At 37.5% G+C, this 26,036-nt stretch overlaps 2 protein-coding genes and 1 long non-coding RNA gene across 3 annotated transcripts; 2 read left to right on the forward strand and 1 right to left on the reverse strand.

Annotated features, from left to right (window-relative positions):
* Nucleotides 1–10,497: 10,497 nt before the first annotated feature.
* On the reverse strand, nt 10,498–11,351 carry LOC148852370 (uncharacterized). The gene is made up of 2 exons (XR_016099737.1): nt 10,845–11,351; nt 10,498–10,749 (listed from the first exon to the last, which is right to left on the reverse strand). It is a non-coding gene; the product is annotated as an uncharacterized LOC148852370 (long non-coding RNA).
* Nucleotides 11,352–11,543: 192 nt separating this feature from the next.
* LOC148852371 (uncharacterized) lies at nt 11,544–12,541 on the forward strand. The gene is made up of 3 exons (XM_088947138.1): nt 11,544–11,911; nt 12,013–12,112; nt 12,195–12,541. Exons 1-3 carry the CDS (start codon nt 11,658–11,660, stop codon nt 12,375–12,377), a joined length of 537 nt encoding a protein of 178 aa, XP_088803264.1. The 5' UTR covers nt 11,544–11,657; the 3' UTR covers nt 12,378–12,541.
* Nucleotides 12,542–23,552: 11,011 nt separating this feature from the next.
* Nucleotides 23,553–25,020, forward strand: LOC148852372 (protein TIC110, chloroplastic-like). Its single transcript, XM_088946517.1, has 2 exons — nt 23,553–24,536; nt 24,623–25,020. The coding sequence occupies exons 1-2, from the start codon at nt 23,577–23,579 to the stop codon at nt 24,863–24,865; spliced, it is 1,203 nt and encodes a 400-aa protein (XP_088802643.1). The 5' UTR covers nt 23,553–23,576; the 3' UTR covers nt 24,866–25,020.
* The last annotated feature ends 1,016 nt before the right edge of the window (nt 25,021–26,036 follow it).

The raw sequence follows: 26,036 nt of genomic DNA on the forward strand, positions 1-26,036 counted from the left end.
ATCGATCTGATCTCTAGACTACTTATAGACAAGTACAAAAGCAACAGTGTACCCAATAAAGATAGACTTGAACTCTATCATTTCTTCTGTTCATGTTCTACTCGAATCGGGTAGATGAGTTCTATTCGGACTGGACACTCTCCATTATATTATCATGATTCATTTAATCTACGAAATTCACTTTAAACATTTTAACTTAAGGATTGTATTTACAAATTAACCAGGACTGATGAGTCTTCTAAATTCACAATTTTTCATAATTTAGTTTAGAGGTAGGAATGAACCACAAGTATGGAGCCTCCACACAAACTCTCAGCCACAGAAATTGGTCATCCTCCCAAAGCAAATTTTCTAACTTACCGACATTTAAAGATTATGCAACTCAATTACGATTGAGTTGACTTCTGTCTCTTTCAAATGAATACATAATAGATGATATGTTACATGGAAGCTGTTCATCAAAGATGATGTATCGTTGGAAATAGTCAAGCCGCCAAGGATTAATTTGAGGTCAATACTTAATAAATTCATAGCTGTTGAAGTTTTCTTCTATCTCTTCCTGTGTAGGGAGCAGATGCCATTAATGTTTATAAAATAAGCTATTCTTGGGCCATGTAATTAAAGCGGATGTCATTAATTAAAACCAACTTGTAGATTTCTCATCACCAAACAATATATAAATTATTATTATTATTATTGAAAAAATATGAACGAAATTAATGAGAAGAAAATTCCACTTATGCGCTAAAATTCGAATTTAAATTTAAAATTATGAATTAAGTATATGAATAATTAATTAATTAATGGGAGAAATTTCACGTAGATATAGAAGTAAATACAAAATTAATGAGAGACAATTCACCCCTAAACATAATTTAATGAAATTAATGAGAGAGAAGGAGACTTGTATCAGGTTGTATTGGCCGATACAGACCGATGTATACAAAAAGGAACGTTATAGATAATTTTTATATGTTCCATGTATCAGACTTTTACCGGAGTGATACATATTGGCTACGGTCCAATACGTTGCGAAATTTTGAACCTTGCTCCCAAGTCTTTCTCTTTGTTTAGATCAAAAGGGAATCAATGTGTGTAAGGTTATTTTGTTGGTCATAAGACAACTTTTGTTAATGGTAACTAATTGTGACTTGATGGAAGGTAAGTTCTAGATAAAAAAAAAAGGGTTTTAACTGTTCACTCTACCCCTAGAAATCTTAGCTCCACCTTAGGGGTGGAATGAATCCTGACCGTGGATTGATGTCAAATCCACGGGCAGGATGCAGTTTATAGGGGGCTACTAGTAGATTAGGAGGTGGCCATAATTTCAGATTTTGAGGGGGAGTACAGTCAACTTATCCTTAAAAAATATTTTCTGACATGGGAGTTTTGGAGGTTTTGAAAAGTGAGGATGAGTTTAAGAGAATTGAGAAAAAGTAATGAGGAGTTATAGACAGTTGGTTGATTCTCACTAACCAAAAATCCTATGTCATATTTTCAGATTTATGTGGGTATTTGGGAAAATAACTTTTCCACTTAAGTGGATAAATAACTTTTCCCCTCCATCTCTTAAGTGGATAAATAACTTTTCCACCTAACTACTGAAAATTACCAACACTTAAATGGGATAAAAATATTTTTTAATAATAAATTTTTATAACTGAAATGGTCATTATCATATTTAGGTGAAAAATTAAAAAACATGAACAATTACTCGCATAAGAAAACGCTTACCGAGATAAATAACCCAACGAAAAGCAAACGGGACGTTAATATTAACATACAATAGAAATTCTCAATCTGCGACTCAATGATATGTGCGCAGAAATTTTGCTTGCAGGTGAGACAAAAGATTCGGATTCGGACTCTTTAGTTGATGGTAAGGAAGACAAAAACTAATGAATACACAATCTCAGACGGAGAGAGAGAGAAAGAGAGAATTTTTCCATTAACAATGTTTATTAATGACATTGTGATGGAGGCCCATCCCAAGGCCCATCTCACCCCTAGGGGCGGCAGCTCCTAGGATAAGGTCAAGGGTCCAAGATAAGTCAAGAAAGGATAATAGGATAATTCAAGTTCCATTAAGACTCTTCCAAGACTCCAAGACTTATCAAGAATCCAAGATTAGCAAGAATTCAAGACTCAAATCAAGATCCAACAAAGACTCCAAGAAGCATCAAGAAATCCAAGACTCCCAGATTCATGCATAAGGAGAGCCAGGGAGATCGAACGGTAGAAGATCAAGCCCAATAATTCCAAGAGGGTTCGTCCTTATCAAGACAGCCCAAGAGGATCAAGATCAAGATCAAGACTCATGTTCTTTCCTAGTTCTTTTACAATTTCCAAATGTATTATAAATATTTCTATTTTCCCAAAGTTATTCATCAATTCATACTTCAGATTTTCAGAATTTCTTCAAGTTCTCTTCTTCCTATTTTCACCACCTTTTCTCTCTCCTAGAGAAATTGGTGTTTTCGCTAGGTGCTAGCGAACGCCCGGTGCTTGCATAGCCAGCTCCGGTTCTCATTGCTTCCACGCTGCGCCAGGTGGTATCAGAGCAGGGAATTCACCCAGTCATGTCCAACCCAGACGGTAGCAGTCGCAACCCACCCCGTGACGGAGATCAGGGGTTCCCAGCTGTTTGGAGAGCAATCGAAGAGCAGCGTACAGCCACACGTAACATCGAACGGCAGTTGGCAGAGGTGACTGAACAACTGCAAACCTTGTTACGGGAGGTTGTCCCACGGATTCGGGAAAATCCACAACAGATCGCAGGAGACGACCACGACAGACCACCCGTCGCTACTGCGTCCCGACGCCCAGTTCTTGACGACGACAGTGACGACGATTTCGAATTTGGTGGTGCTCCAGTTCTTCCCGGCAATGACATAAACGGTAGAAATTGGCACAATCAAGGTAATTTCGACCCCCGTAGGAATAATGATGAATTTAAACTCAAGGTAGATATTCCTACTTTTAGTGGAGATCTTGGTATAGAGGGACTTCTGGATTGGATCACAGAAGTCGACAGGATCTTTGATTATATGGAAATACCGGAGGAACGAAGGGTAAAATTAGTAGCTTTCCGATTAAAAGGAGGCGCATCTGTTTGGTGGGAACGGATGAGAGACACCCGGATGAGAGAAGGAAGGGGTCCTGTTCGAACCTGGAGGTGCATGAAACAATTAATCAGAGGTAGACTTTTACCTCCTGACTATAAACAATATATGTTTGAATCTTATTAGAGGTGTGCGCAGGGTTCTCGTAGTGTTAATGAATATACATCTGAATTTTTGAGATTAGCTGAAAGAAACCAATTATCTGAAAGTGATAACCAGCAGGCAGCCCATTATCTAAGCGGTTTAAGACCGTCGATCAGAGATAAAATTGGTGTACAGATGGTTCTTAGTGTGCAGGAAGCAAGGAACCTTGCCTTGAAAGCAGAATTAATGTTCCAGGACAAGGCACGCAGTGATAATTATCGCTGGTACAGCGAGAGCGACAACAGACCGGCAACTGTCGACAGAAACAAACCAGTTCCGGCAGTACAACCTTCTCACCCGGCAAGTACAAGTAATGCCGGTAAGGCTACTACAGGAGGACATACTCGAGGTAATCCTTCCAACCCTCCTAAACCCAGTAACCCTTATGCAAGGCCTGCTCCTATTAAATGTTTTAAATGTAATGAGGTTGGACATAGATCCAGTGACTGTCCCAGGATGAAGGCAGTTAATATGGTAGAAAGGGAGGAGGAAGAAGATATTGAGGAGGAAGTATATTGTGGACCTGATGGGGAGGATGAAGAGGGTCCATATGAACATGAGGAGTATACTTGTGTGGTAAGAAAATTAATGTTGTCCCAGAAAAATAAAGATACTTCTCAAAGGCACAGATTATTTCGTACCAGATGTACTGTCAAGGGAAAATTATTTAATTTAATTATTGACAGTGATAGTCAGGAAAATATTATTTGCAGGGATGTCATCCAACAATTACAGCTAATTCCTGAAAAACATCCCAACCCATACACAATTGGGTGGATCAAGGAAGGAAGCGGCGTACGAGTGGAAGAACGCTACAAGGTACCTTTTTCAATTGGTAAGTACCATGATGAAGCATATTGTGATATTGTAGATATGGATGCTTGCCATATTTTGTTAGGGAGGCCTTGGCAATTTGATACAGATGCAAGGCACATGGGTAAGAAGAATACCTACCAACTTGAAAAAGAAGGTACACGTTATACTTTGTTACCCATAGCAGAAAAAAATATTACAAATACTCCAAAAGCACATGAGAAAAATTTCCTTACCATCACCCATCATCATACTGAATTTGTTAAAGAATGTAAGGATACTCATGAGATACATTTGTTAGTCATAAAAGGAGAAGATGTTAATGATGAAAATACAATTCCAGCTGAAATACTGGACTACTGGATGAATTTAATGATGTAGTTCCGGAGGAGTTACCAAATGAACTCCCTCCCTTGAGAGATATACAGCACCATATTGATTTTGTTCCAGGTGCTAGTCTACCTAACCTCCCACATTACAGGATGAGTCCTAAGGAGAATGAAATTTTACGAGAAAAGGTAGAAGAATTATTGAAAAAGGGACACATTCAAATTAGCATGAGTCCTTGTGCAGTACCTGCCTTATTAACACCTAAGAAGGATGGCAGTTGGAGAATGTGTGTCGACAGCAGGGCCATTAACAAGATCACCATTGGGTACAAATTTCCCATTCCTAGGTTGGACGACATGCTGGACCAACTAAGCGGAGCTGTAGTTTTCTCAAAAATAGATCTCAGGAGTGGATACCATCAAATCAGGATCCGTCCCGGAGATGAATGGAAGACAGCCTTCAAGACTAGAGATGGCTTGTTTGAGTGGTTGGTCATGCCCTTTGGACTAACCAACGCACCGCACCCAGTACTTTCATGAGGCTGATGAACCAGGTATTGCGCCCCTTCATTGGTAAATTTGTGGTAGTCTATTTTGATGATATTTTGATATACAACAAATCTATCATTAAGCATGTGGGACATATTAGGGAGGTCCTGAAAACATTGAGGGAAAATAAATTATATGCTAATTTGAAGAAATGCATCTTTATGAATGATAATTTATTATTCATGGGATTTATTATAAGCAAGGATGGTGTGAAAGTAGATGAGGAAAAAGTGAAAGCCATTAGGGAGTGGCCGACCCCATCCACTGTCATAGATGTCCGGCGATTTCATGGATTGGCAACCTTCTATAGGCGCTTTATTAAGAATTTTAGTAGTATCATGGCTCCTGTTACTGAATGTTTGAAAAAGGGGAAATTTCATTGGGGAGAAGAACAAGAGCAAAGTTTTGCTCTCATAAAAGATAAATTATGTACTGCTCCTGTTCTTGCCTTGCCAGATTTTAATAAATTATTTGAACTTGAATGTGACGCCAGTGGAGTTGGCATAGGGGCTGTATTGTCCCAAGAGAAAAGACCCATTGCTTTTTTCTGTGAAAAATTATGTGAAGCCAGGAGAAAGTGGTCCACTTATGACAAGGAGTTTTATGCTGTGATAAGAGCCTTGAAAACATGGGAACATTATTTTATTGCAAAAGAATTTGTTCTCTACACTGACCATCAAGTCCTAAAATATCTTAGTGGGCAAAAGCAGTTAAGAAGTGATTTACATGCCAGATGGTTTGTTTTTCTAGACAAGTTCCCATATAAAATTGTGTATAAGACAGGACAGCGAAATAAAGTGGCTGATGCACTTAGTAGGCGTGTAGCTCTCATCAAGACCCTCAGCGTTGAGATTGTGGGTTTTGAGTGCCTAAAAGAATTATATGCCCAAGATGAAGACTTCCAACAGGTATGGGAGAAATGTGTGAATAAGCAGCCAGCAGAAGACTTCTTTATTTATGACGGATTCCTTATGAAAGGGGAACAACTGTGTATCCCTTGCACCTCCCTCGGCGAAAAGATCATCAGGGATTTGCATGGGGGTGGACTAGCAGGACACTTGGGAAGGGACAAAACAATAGAAGCTGTTAAGGGGCGATATTACTGTCCGAAATTGAGAAGGGACGTGTCTACCATCGTAAACAGGTGCTATGTTTGTCAGACAGCTAAGGGACAAACCCAGAACACAGGTATCTACATGCCCCTACCCGTTCCTACTGCTATATGGGAAGACTTGTCCATGGATTTTGTGCTAGGCTTGCCAAAGACCCAGAGGAACATGGACTCCGTCTTCGTGGTGGTTGATAGGTTTTCAAAAATGGCTCACTTCCTCCCATGCAAGAAAACAGCAGATGCATCCGCAACAGCTAAATAATTTTTCAGGGAGATTGTTCGCTTACATGGGGTACCCAAGACCATCACTTCAGATCATGACACACGGTTCCTCAGTCACTTTTGGATGACCCTGTGGAGGTTATTTGATTCATCACTTAATTTCAGCAGTACAGCCCACCCGCAGACAGATGGACAAACAGAAGTGGTAAATCGAACCTTAGGGAATTTAATTCGCAGCATATGCCGGGAACGGCCGAAACAGTGGGATTTCGCCATAGCCCAGGCTGAGTTCGCCTATAACAATGCAGTGCATAGTTCTACAGGCAGATCCCCATTCTCCATCATGTACATGAAGGTCCCTAACCATGCACTGGATTTAGTGAAACTACCCAAGGTACCCAGTGCCAGTATCTCAGCAGAGCAAATGGCAGAACAAATCCTGTCCGTCCAAGACGCCGTGAAGAAGAAGCTAGAGCAATCCAACGCCAAGTACAAGATGGCCGCAGACAAACACCGCCGACCTCAAGTGTTTGATGTAGGTGATGAGGTTATGGTCTTCTTAAGGAAGGAAAGAATTCCCGTAGGTACCTACAACAAGTTGAAGCCTCAGAAGTATGGTCCATACAAGATCGTGAAGAAGATTAATGATAATGCCTATATAGTGGACCACCAGATCATATGGGTATATCCAAGACCTTCAACGTTGCTGACCTTCACCGGTACCTGCCAGAGATAACACTTGCCTATCCTCGTCACGACTCGGGGCCGAGTTCTCTCCAAGTAGGGGAGAATGATGGAGGCTCATCCCAAGGCCCATCTCACCCCTAGGGGCGGCAGCTCCTAGGATAAGGTCAAGGGTCCAAGATAAGTCAAGAAAGGATAATAGGATAATTCAAGTTTCATTAAGACTTTTCCAAGACTCCAAGACTTATCAAGAATCCAAGATTAGCAAGAATTCAAGACTCAAATCAAGATCCAACAAAGTTTCCAAGAAGCATCAAGAAATCCAAGACTCCCAAATTCATGCATAAGGAGAGCCAGGGAGATCGGACGGTAGAAGATCAAGCCCAAGAATTCCAAGAGGGTTCGACCTTATCAAGACAGACCAAGAGGATCAAGATCAAGATCAAGACTCATGTTCTTTCCTAGTTCTTTTACAATTTCCAAATGTATTATAAATATTGCTATTTTCTCAAAGTTATTCATCAATTCATACTTCAGATTTTCAGAATTTCTTCAAGTTCTCTTCTTCCTATTTTCGCCACCTTTTCTCTCTCCTAGAGAAATCGGTGTTTTCGCTAGGTGCTAGCGAACGCCCAGTACTTGCATAGCCAACTCCGGTTCTCATTGCTTTCACGCTACGTCACATTGGTACACATCCCACACCATTAACACACCTTTATTTGTGAATCACCGAAAGAGTTGAAACAAAGAACATGACTTTTATGTATAGAGATACAAATCACAATCCATCACATGATGCTACACAACATAGCGGCTGCTGTATGAATTACAACATGACCGACAGCAGATTTTGCAGCAATTACAGCTATCCTTTTTACGAGCGCATTGTTCTGAAACTGCAAGAAAAGTGAAGCAAACATGAAAGCATTACAAAGACCAAGTATTAATTAACAAATGAAAAAATAAATAGGCTAAAGTATTTTGAGCTTACCTCGTTAAAGTTTTTCTTTTCTATTTTATTTCTCAAGAATTGCAGTGCTGCAAAGTTATCGACAAATTTTTTGTGGTTTCCATGGCGGCCTTTCAATAAAGCATAACAGTCGCAGTCTAGACTTTTGTCACAGAAGCATTCCATGTAAAGTAAATTTCCTTTATCAATATTCCGCACCCACCACAGATTAATCTTGCTGTGGAGATGTAAAAGAAGACAATGGCTTCGTTGATACAAATATGTAGGAAAATCAAAGTAAAAATTAGGATTAATTTAAGAGATCAGAGTAATACAAATATGTTCAGTGAAAATACAAGGATTAAAAGTACAAATATGGACAAGATTTTGCATTGAATATATTTGTATTTTACACTCTTCCCAAACAGATCCAAGCTAGACAAAAATAAATCAGAACTTTTAGTCAAATCATTTGCATTCCCATACTTTTCCCCACTTGTAATGTTGCTAATATAAAGATGGGTCTGCTACTAAGGTCATTAAGTTAGCTTCCCTAAATTAATTGACCCAATAACCGGTCCACGTGGCAACCTATTTTGTGGAAGAAAGACCTCCAAGAGAGCTGGGTGAAAGAAGCCATGATCAAGGCTCTCATACCATGTAATGAAATTTATCCTTAGCGAAAAAATAAAGAGATCGAATAAAGATAGAAAGAGGAAGAGAGAAGTTGAATAAGAAAATAATCTCTGATTCCATTACTTATCGATCTGATCTCTAAACTACTTATAGACAAGTACAAAAGCAACAGTGTACCCAATAAAGATAGACTTGAACTCTATCATGTCTTCTGTTCATGTTCTACTCGAATCGGGTAGATGAGTTCTATTCGGACTGGACACTCTCCATGATATTATTATGATTCATTTAGTCTACGAAATTCAATTTAAACATTTTAACTTAAGGATTGTATTTACAAATTAACCAGGACCGATGAGTCTTCTAAATACAAAGATTTTCATAATTTATTTTAGAGGTAGGAATGAGCCACAAGTATGGAGCCTCCACACAAACTCTCAGCCACAGAAATTGGTCATCCACCCAAAGCAAATTTTCTAACTTACCGACATTTAAAGATTATGCAACTCAATTAGGATTGAGATGACTTCTGTCTCTTTCAAGATGGATGATATGTTTACATCGAAACTGTTCATCAAAGATGATGTATCGTTGGAAATAGTCAAACCGCCAAGGATGTCATTAATGTTTATCGTTGGAAATACATAATAGATTCATTGAAGTTTTCTTCTATCTCTTCCTGTGTAGGGAGCAGATGCAATTAATGTTTATAAAATAAACTATTCTTGGGCCATGTAATTAAAGCGGATGTCATTAATTAAAACCAATTTGTAGATTTTTCATCACCAAACACTATATAAATTATTATTATTATTGGAAAAATTTATTAATGAACGAAATTAATGAGAAGATAATTTCACTTATGCGCTAAAATTCTAATTCAAATTTAAAATTATGAATTAAGTATATGAATAATTAATTAATTAATGAGAGAAATTGCACTTAGATATAGGAGTAAATATAAAATTAATGAAAGATAATTTACCCCTAAACATAATTTAATGAAATTAATGAGAGAGAAGGTGACTTATATCAGGTTGTATCAGTCGATACATACCGATACATACAAAAAGGAACGCTATAGATAATTTTTATATGTTTCATTTATCGGACATGTACCGAAACTATACATATTGGCTACGGTCCAATAAGTTGCAAAATTTTAAACCTTGCTCCCAGTCTTTCTCTTTGTTCAGATCAAAAGGGAATCAATGTGTGTAGGGTTATTTTGTTGGTCATAAGACTGCTTTTGTTAATGGTAACTAATTGTGATTTGATGGAAAGTTAGTTTTAGATAAAAAAAATGTGATTTTAACTGTTCACTCTACCCCTAGAAATCTCAGCTCCACCTTAGGGGTAGAATGAATCCTGACCGTGGATTGATGCCAAATCCACAAACAGGATGCTGTTTATAGGGGGGCTACTAGTAGATTAGGAGGTGGCTGTAATTTTAGATTTTGAAGGAGAGTATAGCCAATTTATCCTTAAAAAAATATTTTCTGACATAAGGGTTTTGGAGGTTTTGAAAAGTGAAGATGAGTTTAAGAGAATTGAGAAAAAGTAATGAGGAATTATAGACAGTTAGTTGATTCTCATTGATCAAGAATCGTATGTTATATTTTTAGATTTATGTGGGTTTTCGTGAAAATAACTTTTCCACTTATGTGGATAAATAACTTTTCCCCTTCATCTTCTAAGTGGATAAAGTGAAAAATTGCTTAATGGTCATTATCATATTTAGGTGAAAAATAAAAAAATACATGAACAATTACTAGGATAAAAAAACACTTTCCGAGATAAATAACTCAACGAATTCTGCGACTGAATGATATGTGCGTAGAAATTTTTCTTGCAGGTGAGACAAAAGATTCGGATTCGGACTCTTTAGTTGATGGTATGAAAGACAAAAACTAATGAATACACAATCAGACGGAGAGAGAGGAGAGAAATTTTCCATTAACAATGTTTATTAATGACATTGATATACATCCCACACCATTAACACACCTTTATTTGTGAATCACCGATAGAGTTGAAACAAAGAACAAGACTTCTATGTATAGAGATACAAATCACAATCCATCACATGATGCTACAGAACGTAGCGACTGCTGTATGAATTACAACATGACGAATAACAGATTTTGCAACAACTACAGCTATCTTTTTTCCGGACGCATTGCTCTGCAACTGCAAAGAAAGTGAAGCAAATATGAAAGCATTACAAAGACCAAGTATTAATTAACAAATGAGAATTTAAATAGGCTAAAGTATTTTGAGCTTACCTCGGTAGAGCTTTTCTTTTCTATTTTATTTCTCAAGAGTTGCAGTGCCGCAAAGTTATCGACAAATTTTTTATGGTTTTCATGGCGACCTTTCTTAGAAGCATAACAGTCGCACCAAAGGTTATACTCATCTAGACTTCTGTCACAGAAGCATTCCATGCATGTAAAGTATATTTCCTTTATCAATATTCCGCACCCACCGCAGATTACTAATCTTGCTGTCGAGATGTAAAAGAAAACAATGGCTTCGTCGAAATCTAGGAACCCATTGTTGTCCCTATCCAATTCTTCAAATAATTTTGAGTAATTATTATTATTATTACCGTACTTCTCTCCGACTAGGTATTCTTTGAACTCCGTTATGCTGATCTTCCCATCTCCATTCCGATCCATAGAATTGAATTGATCCTGAGCCATCTGCTTAATCTCAGGCGGGCTGTCTCTATAATAGCACGAAGCAGCCACTCGTATCTCTTCCATCTCTCTCTCTCTCTCTCTCTCTCTCTGCGTTTATGCATGTTTGTCCCCCTGTTCCTTATTTATAATGTATAATGGGTAAAAATGATTTTCAATTTATTATCTATCTGCCGACTTGAGCCAAGTGGAATTTATCTCCCGACTTTTCTTAGAATCCAATTAAAGTTGCTGGAAAATAATAGTAAAACTGTAAAATTCTAAAATTTGATTTCAATAAAAATATGGCTGAGAGAGAGAGATAGATTATATTCATACAGCTTACCTAATCGAGTGTGTCTCTAAAGAATCATATAAAAACAAGGATATGCACTGACACACACACACAGACGCAGAGAGATGGAGCAGATACGCAAAGTAGCTCTAGCTTATTACAATGAGAGTTCAGATGAGACTAAAGAGAATGTTAAAAAGCTTTTCGAAAAGATAGATGCGGACGGAAATAGAAAGGTAAGTCTCGATGAGTTCAATGAGTACTGCAAGAGAAAGAGTAAGAAGTTGCCAAAGCACTACTTCAATGAACAAGACAAGAACGGAGACGGCTTCCTAGACTTCGAGGAAATCATCGTTTTCTTTTACATCATTCGGACGAGGTATCATGCTCTGGATGTGGTTCGTTGGTAATGGGTATGTATTTCACATGCGCCATTTGCTTCTACACTGAGACTTCCGTCAACCACAATCTTTGTTGCAGCTGCCACCAATCTGGTAAATCTGCCGGCTGTGAGCACAGCAACCTGGTTGACAACTATGCTCTCCACCAGGGCATAAAAACTACGGTTAAAACCAAAAAGGTAGACCGTCCGTTATGTCTTGTCTCTTGTCTCTACTTCAGATTAAAATTCATTTCCATGCATGATTCTTTTCCTTTCTCAGATGCCTCCTTTCGTTTCTGAGATTGCGGACAAAGCTGGGGAATTCGTTGTTAAAAAGATAGAGGAATGGGCAGCCGAAACACTACAAGACAAATCTGAGGGTCTACTTGACGCAGTCGACGACGCAACTGAAGCAGTAGATAATCTACTTGACGCACTGGACAATGCCTGTATCTTCATGTGATGTGTGATGGGTGGTAATTTGGATCAACATCTCTCTGGTGTTGGTTTGTTGTGTTTATTGCAAAACCCTTGAATGGATTTCTGTAATAAATAACACCGAAATGGTGAATTACTGTCGTGCATGACAAAGCTAATAAATTAAAATCACCTTTGGACTTCTCTTTCAACCATTCCCCCTCTCTAGTGCAATTGGTTTCTCCCTCGATCGCCATTATTTTAATAAAGGTTTTGCACTTTTTATCTTGGAAAATTAAAACATGGGTGGTAAAGGTTCACTTAAAATCATCTGGAGGAAACGAGATAACAGACATTTTCGGTCCACCATTCATAATTTGCAAGGTCTCTTTAAATTAGATCTTGCAATTTTTTTAGAAGGCCTTAGATCTTGCCTTCAAATGGAAAAGTGATTATAGAAAGAATTCTCCATCCTGCTTCGCATCCATCATCTCTCTCTCCCTATGTGTTTATTCCTTCATCTTCTTTCTTTTGGATCTCTAGAACGATGAAACTCTATGACATTTTCAATTAATGGCATCCATCTAAGTTCAACTCAAGTATTATTTTTTGGGCCGGGTTATATTTAATTTATCCAATCAAGCACAATCTAAGTTGAGCTTTAGTGAAAATGGCCAATTTTCTATTCTCTAGATATATTTGTATTACTTTTTATCATCTTAATGCTATTTTTTATTCATCTTTTTGATTTTTTTTATTAATTTTTATTGATTTGTATTATTTTTAAGTAAAATTATTAAAAAATCCAATTATAACAATTAAATAAACCACTTGTGTGTTTTGACCCTAATAAAGTCCTCCCCTATAGTTTTGAGGGAAAAAGTGCAAATACCTCCTTTCTATTAAGTAGCAAAGAAATTAAAGTTGCCAAAATACCCTTATCATTGTTAATGCATTATCATACATAATTTAAAGTTTCAAATTTACCTGCCACTAATTTATTTTGCCAAACAACTTTTTAAAGAATAATTCTCCTTACTCTTCTTGGACAAAGCAAGATAAAAAGGTTGAAGTGAAGTAAAATTAATGCATTACATCAATATTTTTTATTTGGAATTCAAATGGAATATAAATGGATTATAATTACAGTTCAATGCAAATACATCTAATATATATAAAATGATAGTAAACTCAAAAGGGTATATATATAATGTATTTTATGCAATTTAAACAATAATGGAGATAAGAGAGAATTAGTGGCATGAGTTATTGAATGAGAGAATTAATGGTGTATTAATGAGGGGTGTTAAACGTTGTAAAGGCGATTGAATGAGAGAATTACTGGTGTATTATATGTAGATGCCCTCTTTGTGCTCTATTACCCCAATGGATCAATTGTAGAGGAAGTGTAAGATTCCCTCTAGAAGCCCATGGAGTTTCCATTTGGCATGATTTATCTCCCTTTTTCCTCTCATTTTTATTAGGAAATTAACTATCCCCCACTTTCAACTAAATTATCTCTGACCAACTCGAGTTTTATTGGTCAATGTTTTAAAAACTAACCCAGAGGCCAAACCGGTTTTGCATCTGGATCACGGTTAATGGTTCAATCGTCTAGGTCGAATGGGTAAGACCATTCCACATCAACACTCTATATAAATGTGTATATATGTGTGTGTGTGTGTGTGTGTGTGCAAATACGTATTTTATTAATAAATAGTGTATAATTATGTTTTACATATAATATATGTATTATCTTATATTTTATTTATATTTTTTTAATCTAGTTTTAATTTTTTGGTTTATAAAAGATGCTAAAAATTGCGATTGGAGTGCAAAGTTATGGCCTCTAAAAGATTGCACATGCATTAAATATGCAACCCGCAACTTAGTGATGGTTGAACCCTCCAAGTCAGCGGTTTTTGACCGAAGGGTGGGTTTCAATAGAAGTAAACCTAGAATCAAGGACGGATGCTTTTTTGATTGGTTCAACCAGTCGGGTGATGGTTCAAGAAGTTTAATCGGTGAGGTAAATGGCAAGTATAAAACATTGGTATCGGTTTGGGCTGGTTTTCAGTTTGGTTGGGCGGTTCAAAAGATTTAAACTTTCAAAATTAAATTTAGAAATTAAATTAAATTAAAAAAATTAAAATATAAATTAAATTAAAGAATAAGTTTACAAATTTAAATTTATAGTATAAAATAGTTTAAACTAAGAAATATGGAAAATTTTCCACTTTTTAGTATTTAAAAATTTATATTTGAAATATAAAACATTAATATATATTTATGATCGAGTCAGCTCGATTTTAGTCAGTTTACAAGTAGCCAAATCAAAACTTACCCGACTTGGCCAGGTTGGGGAATTGTTGAACTGATGCTGACCGAAAATACTAGAAATTGACCAAATCAGGTCAAGTTGGGTCAATTTGGTTAGTTTCATCGATTTTATAAACAACCTTAGCTGAAATTTATTATTGTTATTTTTGTATTACACAAACTTATTAAAAATAGTATGTTTATCTTGAAAAGACAACGTGGCAATTTATCTTAGCTGCTTTTGGATTTGACCATGCGCAATCTGGGCTCTTACTTGTAAGGCAGTTCAGACGTCAATTGCCAAGTGGATCATCCAAACTACAAAAGAAAGAGATCAGAGAACACAGGATTTGTAACTCGGTGAGGTCGCTCCAATGCTTAAGTTAGTATACTAGCTATGTATGTGAGCTAAAAGTTTGATTGTATGAGACCTAGTGAGCAAATAATCGCGCGTACCTTTTGCTATGGGGTGAGTGCCCTTATATAGTTGAGTTGTCGTGGGCCTCGCAAAGCCTTTTTGAGATCTTCGGGCTGGATAAGTGGGAGTTTGTTCCTCTCCGATAGGGAATAATGTGCTATCTGATAGTGCTTATCGTGTCCATCCAATTCGGGCGGGATGCAGATAAAGCCTATAGTTCCACGTCATGATCCCAGAGAGCTTGGAGACAGCTGGCAATCTTCTAGGACTTGCTACGTGTCCCTTAAACAGTCTCAACCATCCGAGGTCCCCAGATTTCGATGTTTTTCGAGGTGGCTGGGACTCTTGAAGTAACTTTACTTGCCGAGGTGAGCATAGTGTTGAGTCATCGTCCAATTGGTGGTCTTCATCCGTGTGTCCTCTATTTATCAAGTCAGGCCAAATCACCCCTCGCGCATGGGTCATGACCCGATTAGAGGAATTCACGTCAGGTTGAAGTGGATTTGGCTTTAGTCTATCTGGCAGTTTGATCTCAGCGTCCCCTACAATTCTACCAGGAAACCAGATCACGTGCCATGGACACGCATACGTCACATGGATTATTAACCCTACGGACGTCAAAACACACGCTCAACTGATTTATGGCTCGATAGGAGTGCGGCCGGTTTTTATGGGAGCCGTCAGATTACATCGATCTTGCCTGTCCAAAACCGACTACAGTGGCTATAAATAGGGGCCATGGGGTGCCCATTTTCTTCGCTATGATTTGTGCATTCGTGTTTTGAGCTTGTGTGTCTGCTTCCAGGTTAGTGTCATCTATTCTTGTTCTTCGAGGTCATCTCCTCCTCTCTTTGGCTTAGGTAAGCCTCCTTCGTTCCTACTTGATTCCCTTTGATTACGATGTCAAGTGTTAGCATTGGTAGCCTGTTGGATGTCGGTAACGAGTTGAGTGGGACCGAGGTGGACTCCTCGAGCCAAGCAGTAAGGTCTCGTCTTGCCGAAGTGGGCACCTCGTCACAAGCTTTCGAGCCCAGCCCGCTCTAGGTGGATTCCCAAGCAGAGAAGCGGGGAGACTCCGGGAAAGAAGACTCGAGCTCCCATAGTTCTCGGAGGCCGGGGTTGGACAGTTTCGATCCTTCCATGATGACTGAGAAGAGGTTGCAAACACTGGTCGAATACTACAAGTTCCTTGAGGACCATGGCTGGAGTATCCCTTTGGAGGGATACCCTTGGGACCATGATCCTAATGAGGTTGTGGTGTTCGAGGAGCAACTGATAGTTTGGGCTGTGCTTTCCGCTCCCCCCATTCATCATGGAAATTCTTCAATTTTTTAACATAGCCATAGGTCAGCTTCACCCAACTCAATTTGCTCTATAGTAGGTACCATTTTCTTATTCCATCACTACGGTAAACCTTTGACCATGAACACCTTCAGCTCGATTTATTCTATTAAGAAGAATTCTACTAGTCTTCCTTCTTCCGAACACCGTAGCTACTACCTAACCCCTCGACCTGAGTACAAGATCCTGTATGGTCTCCCCAACAAAGTCTCGGCCTGGAAGAGACGTTATTTTATTGTCACTGTGGCTGGGAGGTGGCCATTTTCGATGCACTAGAGGACAGTCATTAGTGACTCCAGCATCAAGTTAGATGAGGACATGAGAGAACAGGTCCATGCCTAGGCAAAGCTTATGTTGAAAATGGACGACTTCCTAGCCGAGGAGAGATTGGTTAATGCGGGGCTGAGTTCGGGTAAGTCTCCACTTCGGTTTCACGTACTTGGACTTTTTTCTTTCTCATCGATGTCATTGCTAAGTTTGTGTCTGTGTTGCAAGTACCATGGCGGATATCCCTGTCTCCAAGCTTTTTATCGACATGAAGAAGAGGAAAATGAGAAAGGCATCTCGTACTGATCCCCAAGCTGTCAAGCCCGTCGCCAGTACCTCCGCACCTACAACCCCGAGGAGGAAAGAGGATGTGCCCGTCATCAACCTGGTTGAGGATGACCAGGGAACCAGGTTGCCAACTTGCAAGCTTGAGGTGGCCCAGGAGTTCAAGCCTCAACCCGTCCAACCCGAGGTCGTTGCCCGAGTTGCCACTCTCAAGATTAAGGAAGTTGTCTTTCCTACCGAGGTGTCAAATTATGCCGAGATGCTTGCTCCAAGCTCACAGCCACTACGTGGGGTCATTTGTGGTGGTATGTTTCTAACTTCACTTCTCTGTCCTTTGTGCTTTTCCTGCCTTACTGGTCAGTACAACTCTTTCACAAACGAACTTGCTGATTCACTCACTGGTGGAGTAGTCCGATTGTCAGATGGAGCTATTACAAATCTCGGAGTCAAAAGTGAAAGTCTTGGAGGCCAAGGTTTTGGCTACCGAGTCGAAAGCGGCGGAGTGCCAGTCCAAGACGATGAGGGCTGTCGAGCTGGCAGCGAAGCGGGAGGTAGAATCAAAGCGGAAGGAGGAGCGTATCCATGAGTTGAAGAAGGAGATTGAGGAGAAGGAGGCTCTCCTTGCTAGCGCAAGGCTATCTTTTCCCAGGAGCTAAAGGAAGCTGGTGATCGTGCTATTTGAGCTTACAAGACTTCTCTAGAGTTCAAGAATTTTGTGAACGAAATAGCTACTTCAGCCTTCTGCAAAGGTTTCAAGGTCTGCCGCTAGCTGGCAAGGCGTGCGTTTCCCCAGCTCGATCTTCGACCACTCACAATGATCGGGATCTCAACAGAGATTGTGATTCAAGCGACGGGTGAAGATCCAAACTCCTAGGAGGATGATGATGATAAAGTTGATCTGAATCAAAGCCTTTGATTTATTGTCATGGCTCCATCTCGAATTAGATGAAATAACTTTTGGATGGAGCTGCGGCAGTACATATAAGGCATGGCTTTATGTCTTAAGACATTATCGTAGCAAAAAAATGAATACAAATAAAAAGCGAGTGCCTCACAAATCAATATAAGTGGGACGGAATCCACACAATAAAACAAGTGAGTTTGAATTAGTCCTCAGAGAAGAAATCTTGATATAAATGGGGTAGAATGTAGGAGAAATAGTTGGACCAATTATTGACAACAATAATGTTTTGCAACGAGCAATAGAAATTGTTCCCAAAATTTTTGTTTTAACAACATTACTAAAAACCACTGCTCCTATAGACTTTTAGCAACAACTAATTATTTGTTGCCTAATAGGTATCATCCCCAACAATCATGTTAATTGTTGTTAATTATAAATTTTCAATAATTGAAGAATTGTATCTAATGGGAAACAAGTGTTGCCCCAAAGTTTGATATATGAGAATCAAGCGATTGTTGCCCCAAAGTTTGATATACAAAATTATGTTAGTTGTTACCAATACAATTGTTTCTTATAAATATTTAAGGCAACAGTCTTTACAAACTACCATTGAATTAGCAACAATCAAGCAATTGTTACCTTAAAGTTCCATACTCAACAATCAAATCATCATTGCTAATTGTACAATGGCCACATAATTCTTATCATTGACTATTGCCAATTATTTGCTATTTAATTTAATAAATTATTGTAAATATTATAATACCTATTGTTAAAGAAGCAATAGATTAGGAAACGTTTGATAAATGTATATAGCACAACATACACATATGAAGCATCTAAATCAAAAACACTTGTGAAATGTCAATGTGTGATTCATTAATATTATAAAAAATAAAAATTACATTCCAACTATAATTTATACACAACTTGATATATTACAATGTTCAAATTGCTATTATATAAATAATACAATTAACACATAGAAATTTGATTCAATGTCTTCATCCATGTAACCAGAGTTGTACCTTGGACTAAATAACCATGATAACTACTTGGTTGAAAAATGATAAATAGCTCATGTGAAGTTAATTCCACATCTTGAAGATCTCTAACTTTATTCTACATGTAGCTGTCTTGTAATAGAACACTTGTAGCGGGTTACATTCCTTCAAAAAATAGAATATAGTAAGTTAGAAACAAAACAAAATGAATCAAGCATCAATTATAGCATAAGTTAGATATTATATAGAGGAAACATAGATAAAGCCTAGTTGAATTGGCTAGAATAAGACAAAATGCTCTAAGAAGCAATTCAGGCCAAGTGAAACATCTCTCTAATTTTTTTATCCCCTAAGTAAAAATCCATGAGTCAAGTGAAAATTTTTGTTATGTTAAGAACACTAGTTTAAGTCTAAGAGCATTCACTCTATACAAAACTACCTTAGGTTATATCTGCATCCAACCCATCCCTCCAAAGACCCAAATAGTAGGGATACATTGGTTAATTTCCTTTTTGGTTTGTAAATATTTTTTGTATTCTCTTGTCGAAAATATCTCCAAGGATCATATAGCTATTAGCAATAGAAGATTTTTTAGATTTAAAATTTATTTAAAAGAAATTCAATAAGAAACCTAAAAAAACTGTGTATAGTTGGGGGAAAGGATTACCATTATGTTGATCATGATTCCAGGAACTGCCTTGGCCTTTGCAAAGTCCAAGAATTCAGATAGCATCAAGAACTTACCCTTATTCTTTTTTGTTTGGATGTCTTGGCAAAAATACATTAGATGCTAGGCTTTAGATGTCAACTAAAATGATAAATCTCCAATGTTATTGGGGTCTCTATAGCTAAGTAGATAAAATCTCTCTCTAACATATTCCTGTTCTCATCTTATTAATTATTAAGAGAAAGTTCCCATAATGAAGGTGGAAATTGGGGCATGACTAATGAATCTAAAGCCTAATAAAAATCTATTCATGGCACTTATTAATCAAAAGCCATCACTTACCAAACATAAAGTGTTTAAGGTTCCAATTAGACTACAAGGTTAGAAAAGAAACACTTGTCTATTATATCTAGGAAGAAAATGAAAACTCGGTACTCATTTCTTTGGTTCCCCTGGAAGTCCTAGGACCAATCCCATCTCCACTCATCTGTTGATGTCAGTTCCAAGACCTGATGTTGCAATTATACTTGTCCTTGGAGTTTAAAATTCTGATAAAGCTATTATGACATTGACTTATAGGTTTTTTCTTGAATTTTGGATGATTTTATTTTCTTTGGTAACCTAGCTTTCATTTGATTTTTCTTATCAATGTACCAGTCTTTATTTGTGTCTTCTAACAAAATTTGGCTTGCTTCGTATAATTTGCTTTATGATGAGTTCAAGATTTCTGGGACTACTCTTACTAGCTGAATCCTCAACAAAATATTGGAATGAACTTACTCTTACTAGTTTTCTAACTATTAACAGTATAGAGAAAGTAGTCGTTTTGATTTCCATTAATTAAAACAATATATACTAAGGATTGGTAACATTAGTCTATTCTAATCCAGACATATGAAAATAAATACACAAACACAAGGTTTAAGTGCATCCAGTTAATTATCATCAAGACAACGATGGAGATGATAAAAAAAAAAAAATGGAGAAATCCCAACCGGGACACCTTTGAAATGACACAAGGACACTATCATTTTGAGCAAAGTATCCAAATGCATTATTGACAACTTTGCATTTTGATGCCTTAAGAGCATCAATTTAGGGGTGTTTTCGCCCTTAGAATAGTCAAGATGTGTCTTTATCCTAATTAAATGCAATGTTGTGGCCTTTAGCATTTTAACCCTATTAGCCACTTAACTTCTAACCTTCACCATTCAGCCTTTAGCCATTAAATTTTAGCCTTACATAATATTGAGTGCCTTCTCCTTTTCTTCTCAAACTTAGGGTCACCCTAAAACCATCATAACCCTTCATTTTAAACCCTAGGGCACCCATATTTTTGCTAAAACCCAATTGTTGCCCCCTCTTTCTCTTTAATCCCAGTTCTTTCCTTCATTCTCTATAAAAAAGGACCCTAAGGCTCCTGAGAAAGGATTGGATTCTACCCCAGGTAAGATGGAAGGTTGATCTTGAGAAGTTCAAGGGTAGAAGAAGAGGATGATGCCCAGGCAAGAGGAGGGGTTCCTTCTTGCAGTTCGCCAACACCACCACTGCTACCTCTGGAATTGGATCCCAATTACTTTTACTTTATTTTAGTTTTAATTTCTGTTTTATATTTTTGCACTTCTCTCTTGTGTTCTCTTGTCCGGATTTGGGTGTATTAATTTTTCCCTCGCTTCCCTGTGGATACGACCCGTTCTCACCATTAACTACGTTTATAGTTGTTTGAGAATTGGAAAAATTTTATAAATGATTAAACTGGTGTTCCGAAGTGTTTAACGATACACTTCTGGACACATCAAGTTTTTGGCGTCGTTGCCGGGGAAGCATAGAGAAAAACTTTTATTTGCTTTACCCGGATCTGTTTCATTACTTTTTCTTTTTCGTTTTAATACTCGATTCGCTATCTCAGTTTAATTCTTATTTCTCTTTGATTTTGCATGATAGAATAGCAAAAGGTGGGGTAACGGAGCATTGCGAGACTGCAGAACAGAACAGAAGATAAGAGAAATTGGATTGCGTTTCAGGTGTAGTCGTCCGATTTTATTTTTTAATTTTTTTGTTTTTAGTTTTTAGTTTTGAACACTTTTTTTGGTAGAATAGTGATTTTTCAATTTTTAATTAATTTTTTTAAATTCGATTTATTTTATTTTAGTATTATTTTTCTTCTGTTTGTGTCTAGATCTATTTTTCATTCTTGATTTTAATTTCTTGTTTGAATTTCTATTTTATTAGGTTAGTGTTTTTCTTTTATTTCTGATAAAAAACAGAAAAAATTGTTTATTTTATTTCATTTTATTTATTGCCGCATAATTTTCTTTTGTTTATTTTATGTTTGGTTTGATTTTTAGAATAATAATTTTTCTTGATAGAATTTATTTTGGTAGTAGTTAATTTCCTTCTTAGTATAATTATTTCTTTTATTTTCTGTTTGTTATAATTAGTTGCTGCATTATTTAATTCCCTTTTTTTGTTATTTAATTGAATAATTAACCGTTAAATAGGAAATTGCTTAAATTTTTGAATTTGAGTTTAAATTTTGAATTTGAATTTGAATTTAAATTTAAATTTAAATTCAAATCTGAATTTGAATTTGAATTTGAATTTGAATTTTGAATTTCGAAATTTAAATTTAAATTTTTGAATTTTAGAAAATGTTAAACATAAAATAAATTGAAAAAAATTAAAAAAATTTGAAAAATTAATTAGTATATATATTGCATTTGCATTCCATCATTTAGGGCTACATATGCTAGAGCATGCATCATATAGGTTTATTTAATTGTTGACATCATCTTGTTAGTTGTGAATGTGTTAAGTTTTAATTGCTTCGTTTGCATAGTTTATTTTATTATTTTATGTTATATTACTGAATTGCATTTTAGAGATAATTGTTTATGCATTGTAGTTAGTTGCATTTACTTTATTTATTTTTTCTTCCCGTTAATCTACTTAAGGGCAATTCTATTTAAATAAGATAAGGTGTGGATTTCATCACCCTTCCTTGGCACAAAAATCACCACCTTTCTTGTGCAGTTTACCCTAAACCCTAATTTAAAAATTGGATAGCAAGATCCTTTACGGAAGCCTCACACTTGGTTCAGAGGTGTGTTGAATTTTAAGAAAGCTTGTAATTACTTTCTATAACCGTCGGTTAGTGTCTAAGGAAAGAGGTTAAATGGCTACGCCAAAGCGGGTTTTGTGGTAACTTAATTAGGTCCTTGCGAGAGAAAGGGGAGCCTGCTACATTCTCAACTCTAACCTGGCTAACCAAAGGAAGTGGTGTAATTCCAAGTTAACCTAAGAGGATTCACATTGGTTGAACTACTATATGTAATATAAATATTATTTATACCAAACCGTTTTTTCCTGTCTCATGGGTCACTGGTTTGACAGATAGTCGAACGAGTCAGACAGGGCGACATCATCACCCATATATGTAATATAAATATTATTTATATTTAATTTATATTTTTTTAATTCAGTTTTTAATATATTATATGTAAAAAATGCTGAAAACAACCATTTGAGGCCAAAAAGAGGGGGGTTATTTCTCAAAAATAGTGGGGCAAGACACCTATGGCTCTTTGGATGCATGGATTTCAAAAAGTTAGAAGTTACCCAAAATAAAAAAAGATCACCCCAATCAGACAACGGAGCGCAAAGTTATGGCCTCCAGAAGTTTGCATACGCATTCAGTGTGCAACTTCTAACTTGTCACCAACTCGAACAGGTCAATGGTTTAACTGCCCGGGTTGGACAGTTTTTGACCAGGTCAACGGTTTTGATCAATTCTCAGGTTTTAGGAGAGTCAGACCCGGAATCCTGGCAGAGTGATGGCCCAACTGACTGGGTCAATGGCGGGTTGAAAACACTGATATGCACTGAGCATAAAGCACAAGTCACTGGCTTGTACAATTCGCAGCAAATTTTTACTAGATTTATCAGTTTCCAGTTCTTGAGAAAATAGTTTTTGTAATTATAGAGTATCTGATCCAGCATTTCCTCTTATGCCATAAATGATGTCTATGTAGGTGCGTAAGATGTTTATGAACTACATTAAACGAGCACGAGCAGCTGGCAACCGTACAGAGGCTGCAAAAGAGTTAAAGAAGATGATAGCATTCAACACCTTGGTTGTGACTGAGTTGGTATCAGACATCAAAGGAGAATCCACAGACACTGCAACACGTGAGCCTGATAAGGAGGAAGAAAAGCAAATTGAGGAGGAAGAATGGGAATCCCTTCAAACACTTAGAAAAACTAGACCCAGCAAAGAGCTTGTAGAAAAGCTAGAAAAGCCTGGTCAGACAGAAATAACTCTCAAGGATGAGCTTCCAGAAAGGGATAGAACTGACCTTTACAGGACATATTTGCTATTCTGCATTACCGGGGAGGTGACTAGAATTCCTTTTGGGGCACAGATAACCACAAAGAAGGACAACTCAGAATATTTGCTGCTAAACCAGCTTGGTGGGATCCTAGGGTTGACTGGTAAAGAGATTGTGGAAGTCCACAGGAGCTTGGCTGAGCAAGCTTTCAGGCAACAAGCTGAGGTGATTCTTGCTGATGGGCAGCTGACCAAGGCCAGGATTGAGCAGCTTAATGAAGTGAAGAAACAGGTTGGCTTGCCAGCAGAGTATGCACAGAAAGTTATCAAGAGTATAACAACGACAAAGATGGCAGCTGCAATTGAAACTGCTATCAGTCAAGGAAGGCTCAATATAAAGCAGATCCGAGAACTGAAAGAAGCAAGTGTAGATTTGGACAGCATGATCTCTGAAAGCCTACGGGAGAACCTCTTCAAGAAAACTGTAGATGAAATTTTCTCGTCAGGTACTGGAGAGTTTGATGAAGTGGAGGTCTATGAGAGGATCCCATTGGACCTCAACATAAATGGTGACAAGGCAAAAGGAGTTGTTCATGATCTTGCCCGGACAAGACTATCCAACTCATTGATTCAGGCTGTGGCACTTCTTAGGCAGAGGAATCGTGCAGGAGTGGTCTGGACTTAGTTACTCGTATCTTGAGTGAATTCTATTTAATTTGCATGTATTTATATTGGTCTGATTAGTCATTTCCATTGCAGGTTTCCTCTCTAAATGATATGCTAGCATGTGATAAGGCTGTGCCTTCTGAGCCATTATCGTGGGAGGTGCCGGAGGAGGTTGCTGATCTTTTTGCCATCTACCTGAAGAGTGACCCAGCACCCGAGAAGCTCTCTCGCTTGCAGTATTTGCTTGGTTTAAGTGACTCAACAGCTGCTGCTCTAAGAGAAGTTGGAGAGAGGGAGTTGCCAATTGGAGATGAAGAGGAAGAGTTTGTATTTTAAGCCTAAGTTTTGGTGAAATAGCAAAATATTGAATTTGATTTCTTCCATTATAGGTTGCAAGTATGCCTTTTTTCTTCCTTTTCTTGCCTATGAGCAGGAAGGCAAGTATGTTATAGAAGCACCTGAGAAGTTAATAATAGTCGGCTGGTTCTTCACTTTATTGTGTAATTAGAGATTCATTTTGAATGAGAGAATCGAGTAAAATTCTTAATATTTTTTTTGAAATACAAAATGATTCACCATCATATTAAACTGGTTTTAAAAGAGCTCCAAATTCAGTATTTTATCAACAATCCATGTACATACAGCAGATACAATCACGTCAACGTCACGAAAACGTTGGTCCACTTAAAGATTCTGCATGTGTTCTCTTGTGCACTCCATCAACATTCAACCATGATGATTGTGTGTGTGCATAAGGTTTTAACTTGGTGCTTTGTTTTCATACATTTGACTTGAAAGAAGCATTAATATAAATCCTTTTCGTACACTTCTAATTGTTGCATTACATGTGTTTATTGAAAATTTTTATCATCTTCTTACTCCCGTGTTTATCCTTCTAATTGATGCCATCAGACAACCAACCAGAGTAGAAATCCTGGTTCTTTTTAGTGCTTGTTCTTCACCTCTGCCGGGATGATTTGTTTTGTTTGATTTAGTTTTGAAACACAAACTGGTTGTGGGGAAGCATTAAATGTAGCTAATCCAGATTGAAAGAGTATTGCGTTGAGAGCAAAAGGAACAAGCGTTAGAATTTGGATAACGGGGAAACTAAAATACATTCCCGCGTTTTTCAATTACAAGGATCAATGGTCCTTACACGGCACTGCTCTCTGGCACGCTAGAGATGAACAGAGTTGCTCCCTGAAACCACTTTAGGCATTGCACCCTGAAGTAAGAATGTTGGTTCTGCTGTGATTGTGTAACGATTTCTTCTAGATCCGGCCCACGGGTTCCATGGCAGATTGGCATCTATACCTGGAATAGGACTAGTTTCAGCAATTTTGTCCCCATGTGGAACCCTAAATGGACGAAGTTATAGTCGTATGGATTCTCTTATTAGCACAGATTTGAGAATAGGATGCTACTGTATCGTCCCATTTCATGAGGCCGAGTAGGCTGCATTGTGGGTATTAAAATAATTCTATATGGAATTATGAGGTTAGGACAC

The sequence above is a fragment of the Nelumbo lutea genome, chromosome 5 (assembly GCF_056320005.1).
Source record: "Nelumbo lutea isolate HS-2025 chromosome 5, American lotus-T2T, whole genome shotgun sequence".
NCBI lineage: Eukaryota > Viridiplantae > Streptophyta > Magnoliopsida > Proteales > Nelumbonaceae > Nelumbo > Nelumbo lutea.

Bases quoted from the DNA above. Each gene is read 5' to 3' on its own strand.
- LOC148852371 (XM_088947138.1), top strand. From the start codon at position 11,658: ATGGAGCAGATACGCAAAGTAGCTCTAGCTTATTACAATGAGAGTTCA. The intron at 11,912-12,012 runs GTATCATGCTCT...TCTTTGTTGCAG, and splicing joins TTTTACATCATTCGGACGAG to CTGCCACCAATCTGGTAAAT. The intron at 12,113-12,194 runs GTAGACCGTCCG...TTCCTTTCTCAG, and splicing joins CTACGGTTAAAACCAAAAAG to ATGCCTCCTTTCGTTTCTGA.
- LOC148852372 (XM_088946517.1), top strand. From the start codon at position 23,577: ATGTTTATGAACTACATTAAACGAGCACGAGCAGCTGGCAACCGTACA. The intron at 24,537-24,622 runs GTCTGGACTTAG...TTTCCATTGCAG, and splicing joins AGAGGAATCGTGCAGGAGTG to GTTTCCTCTCTAAATGATAT.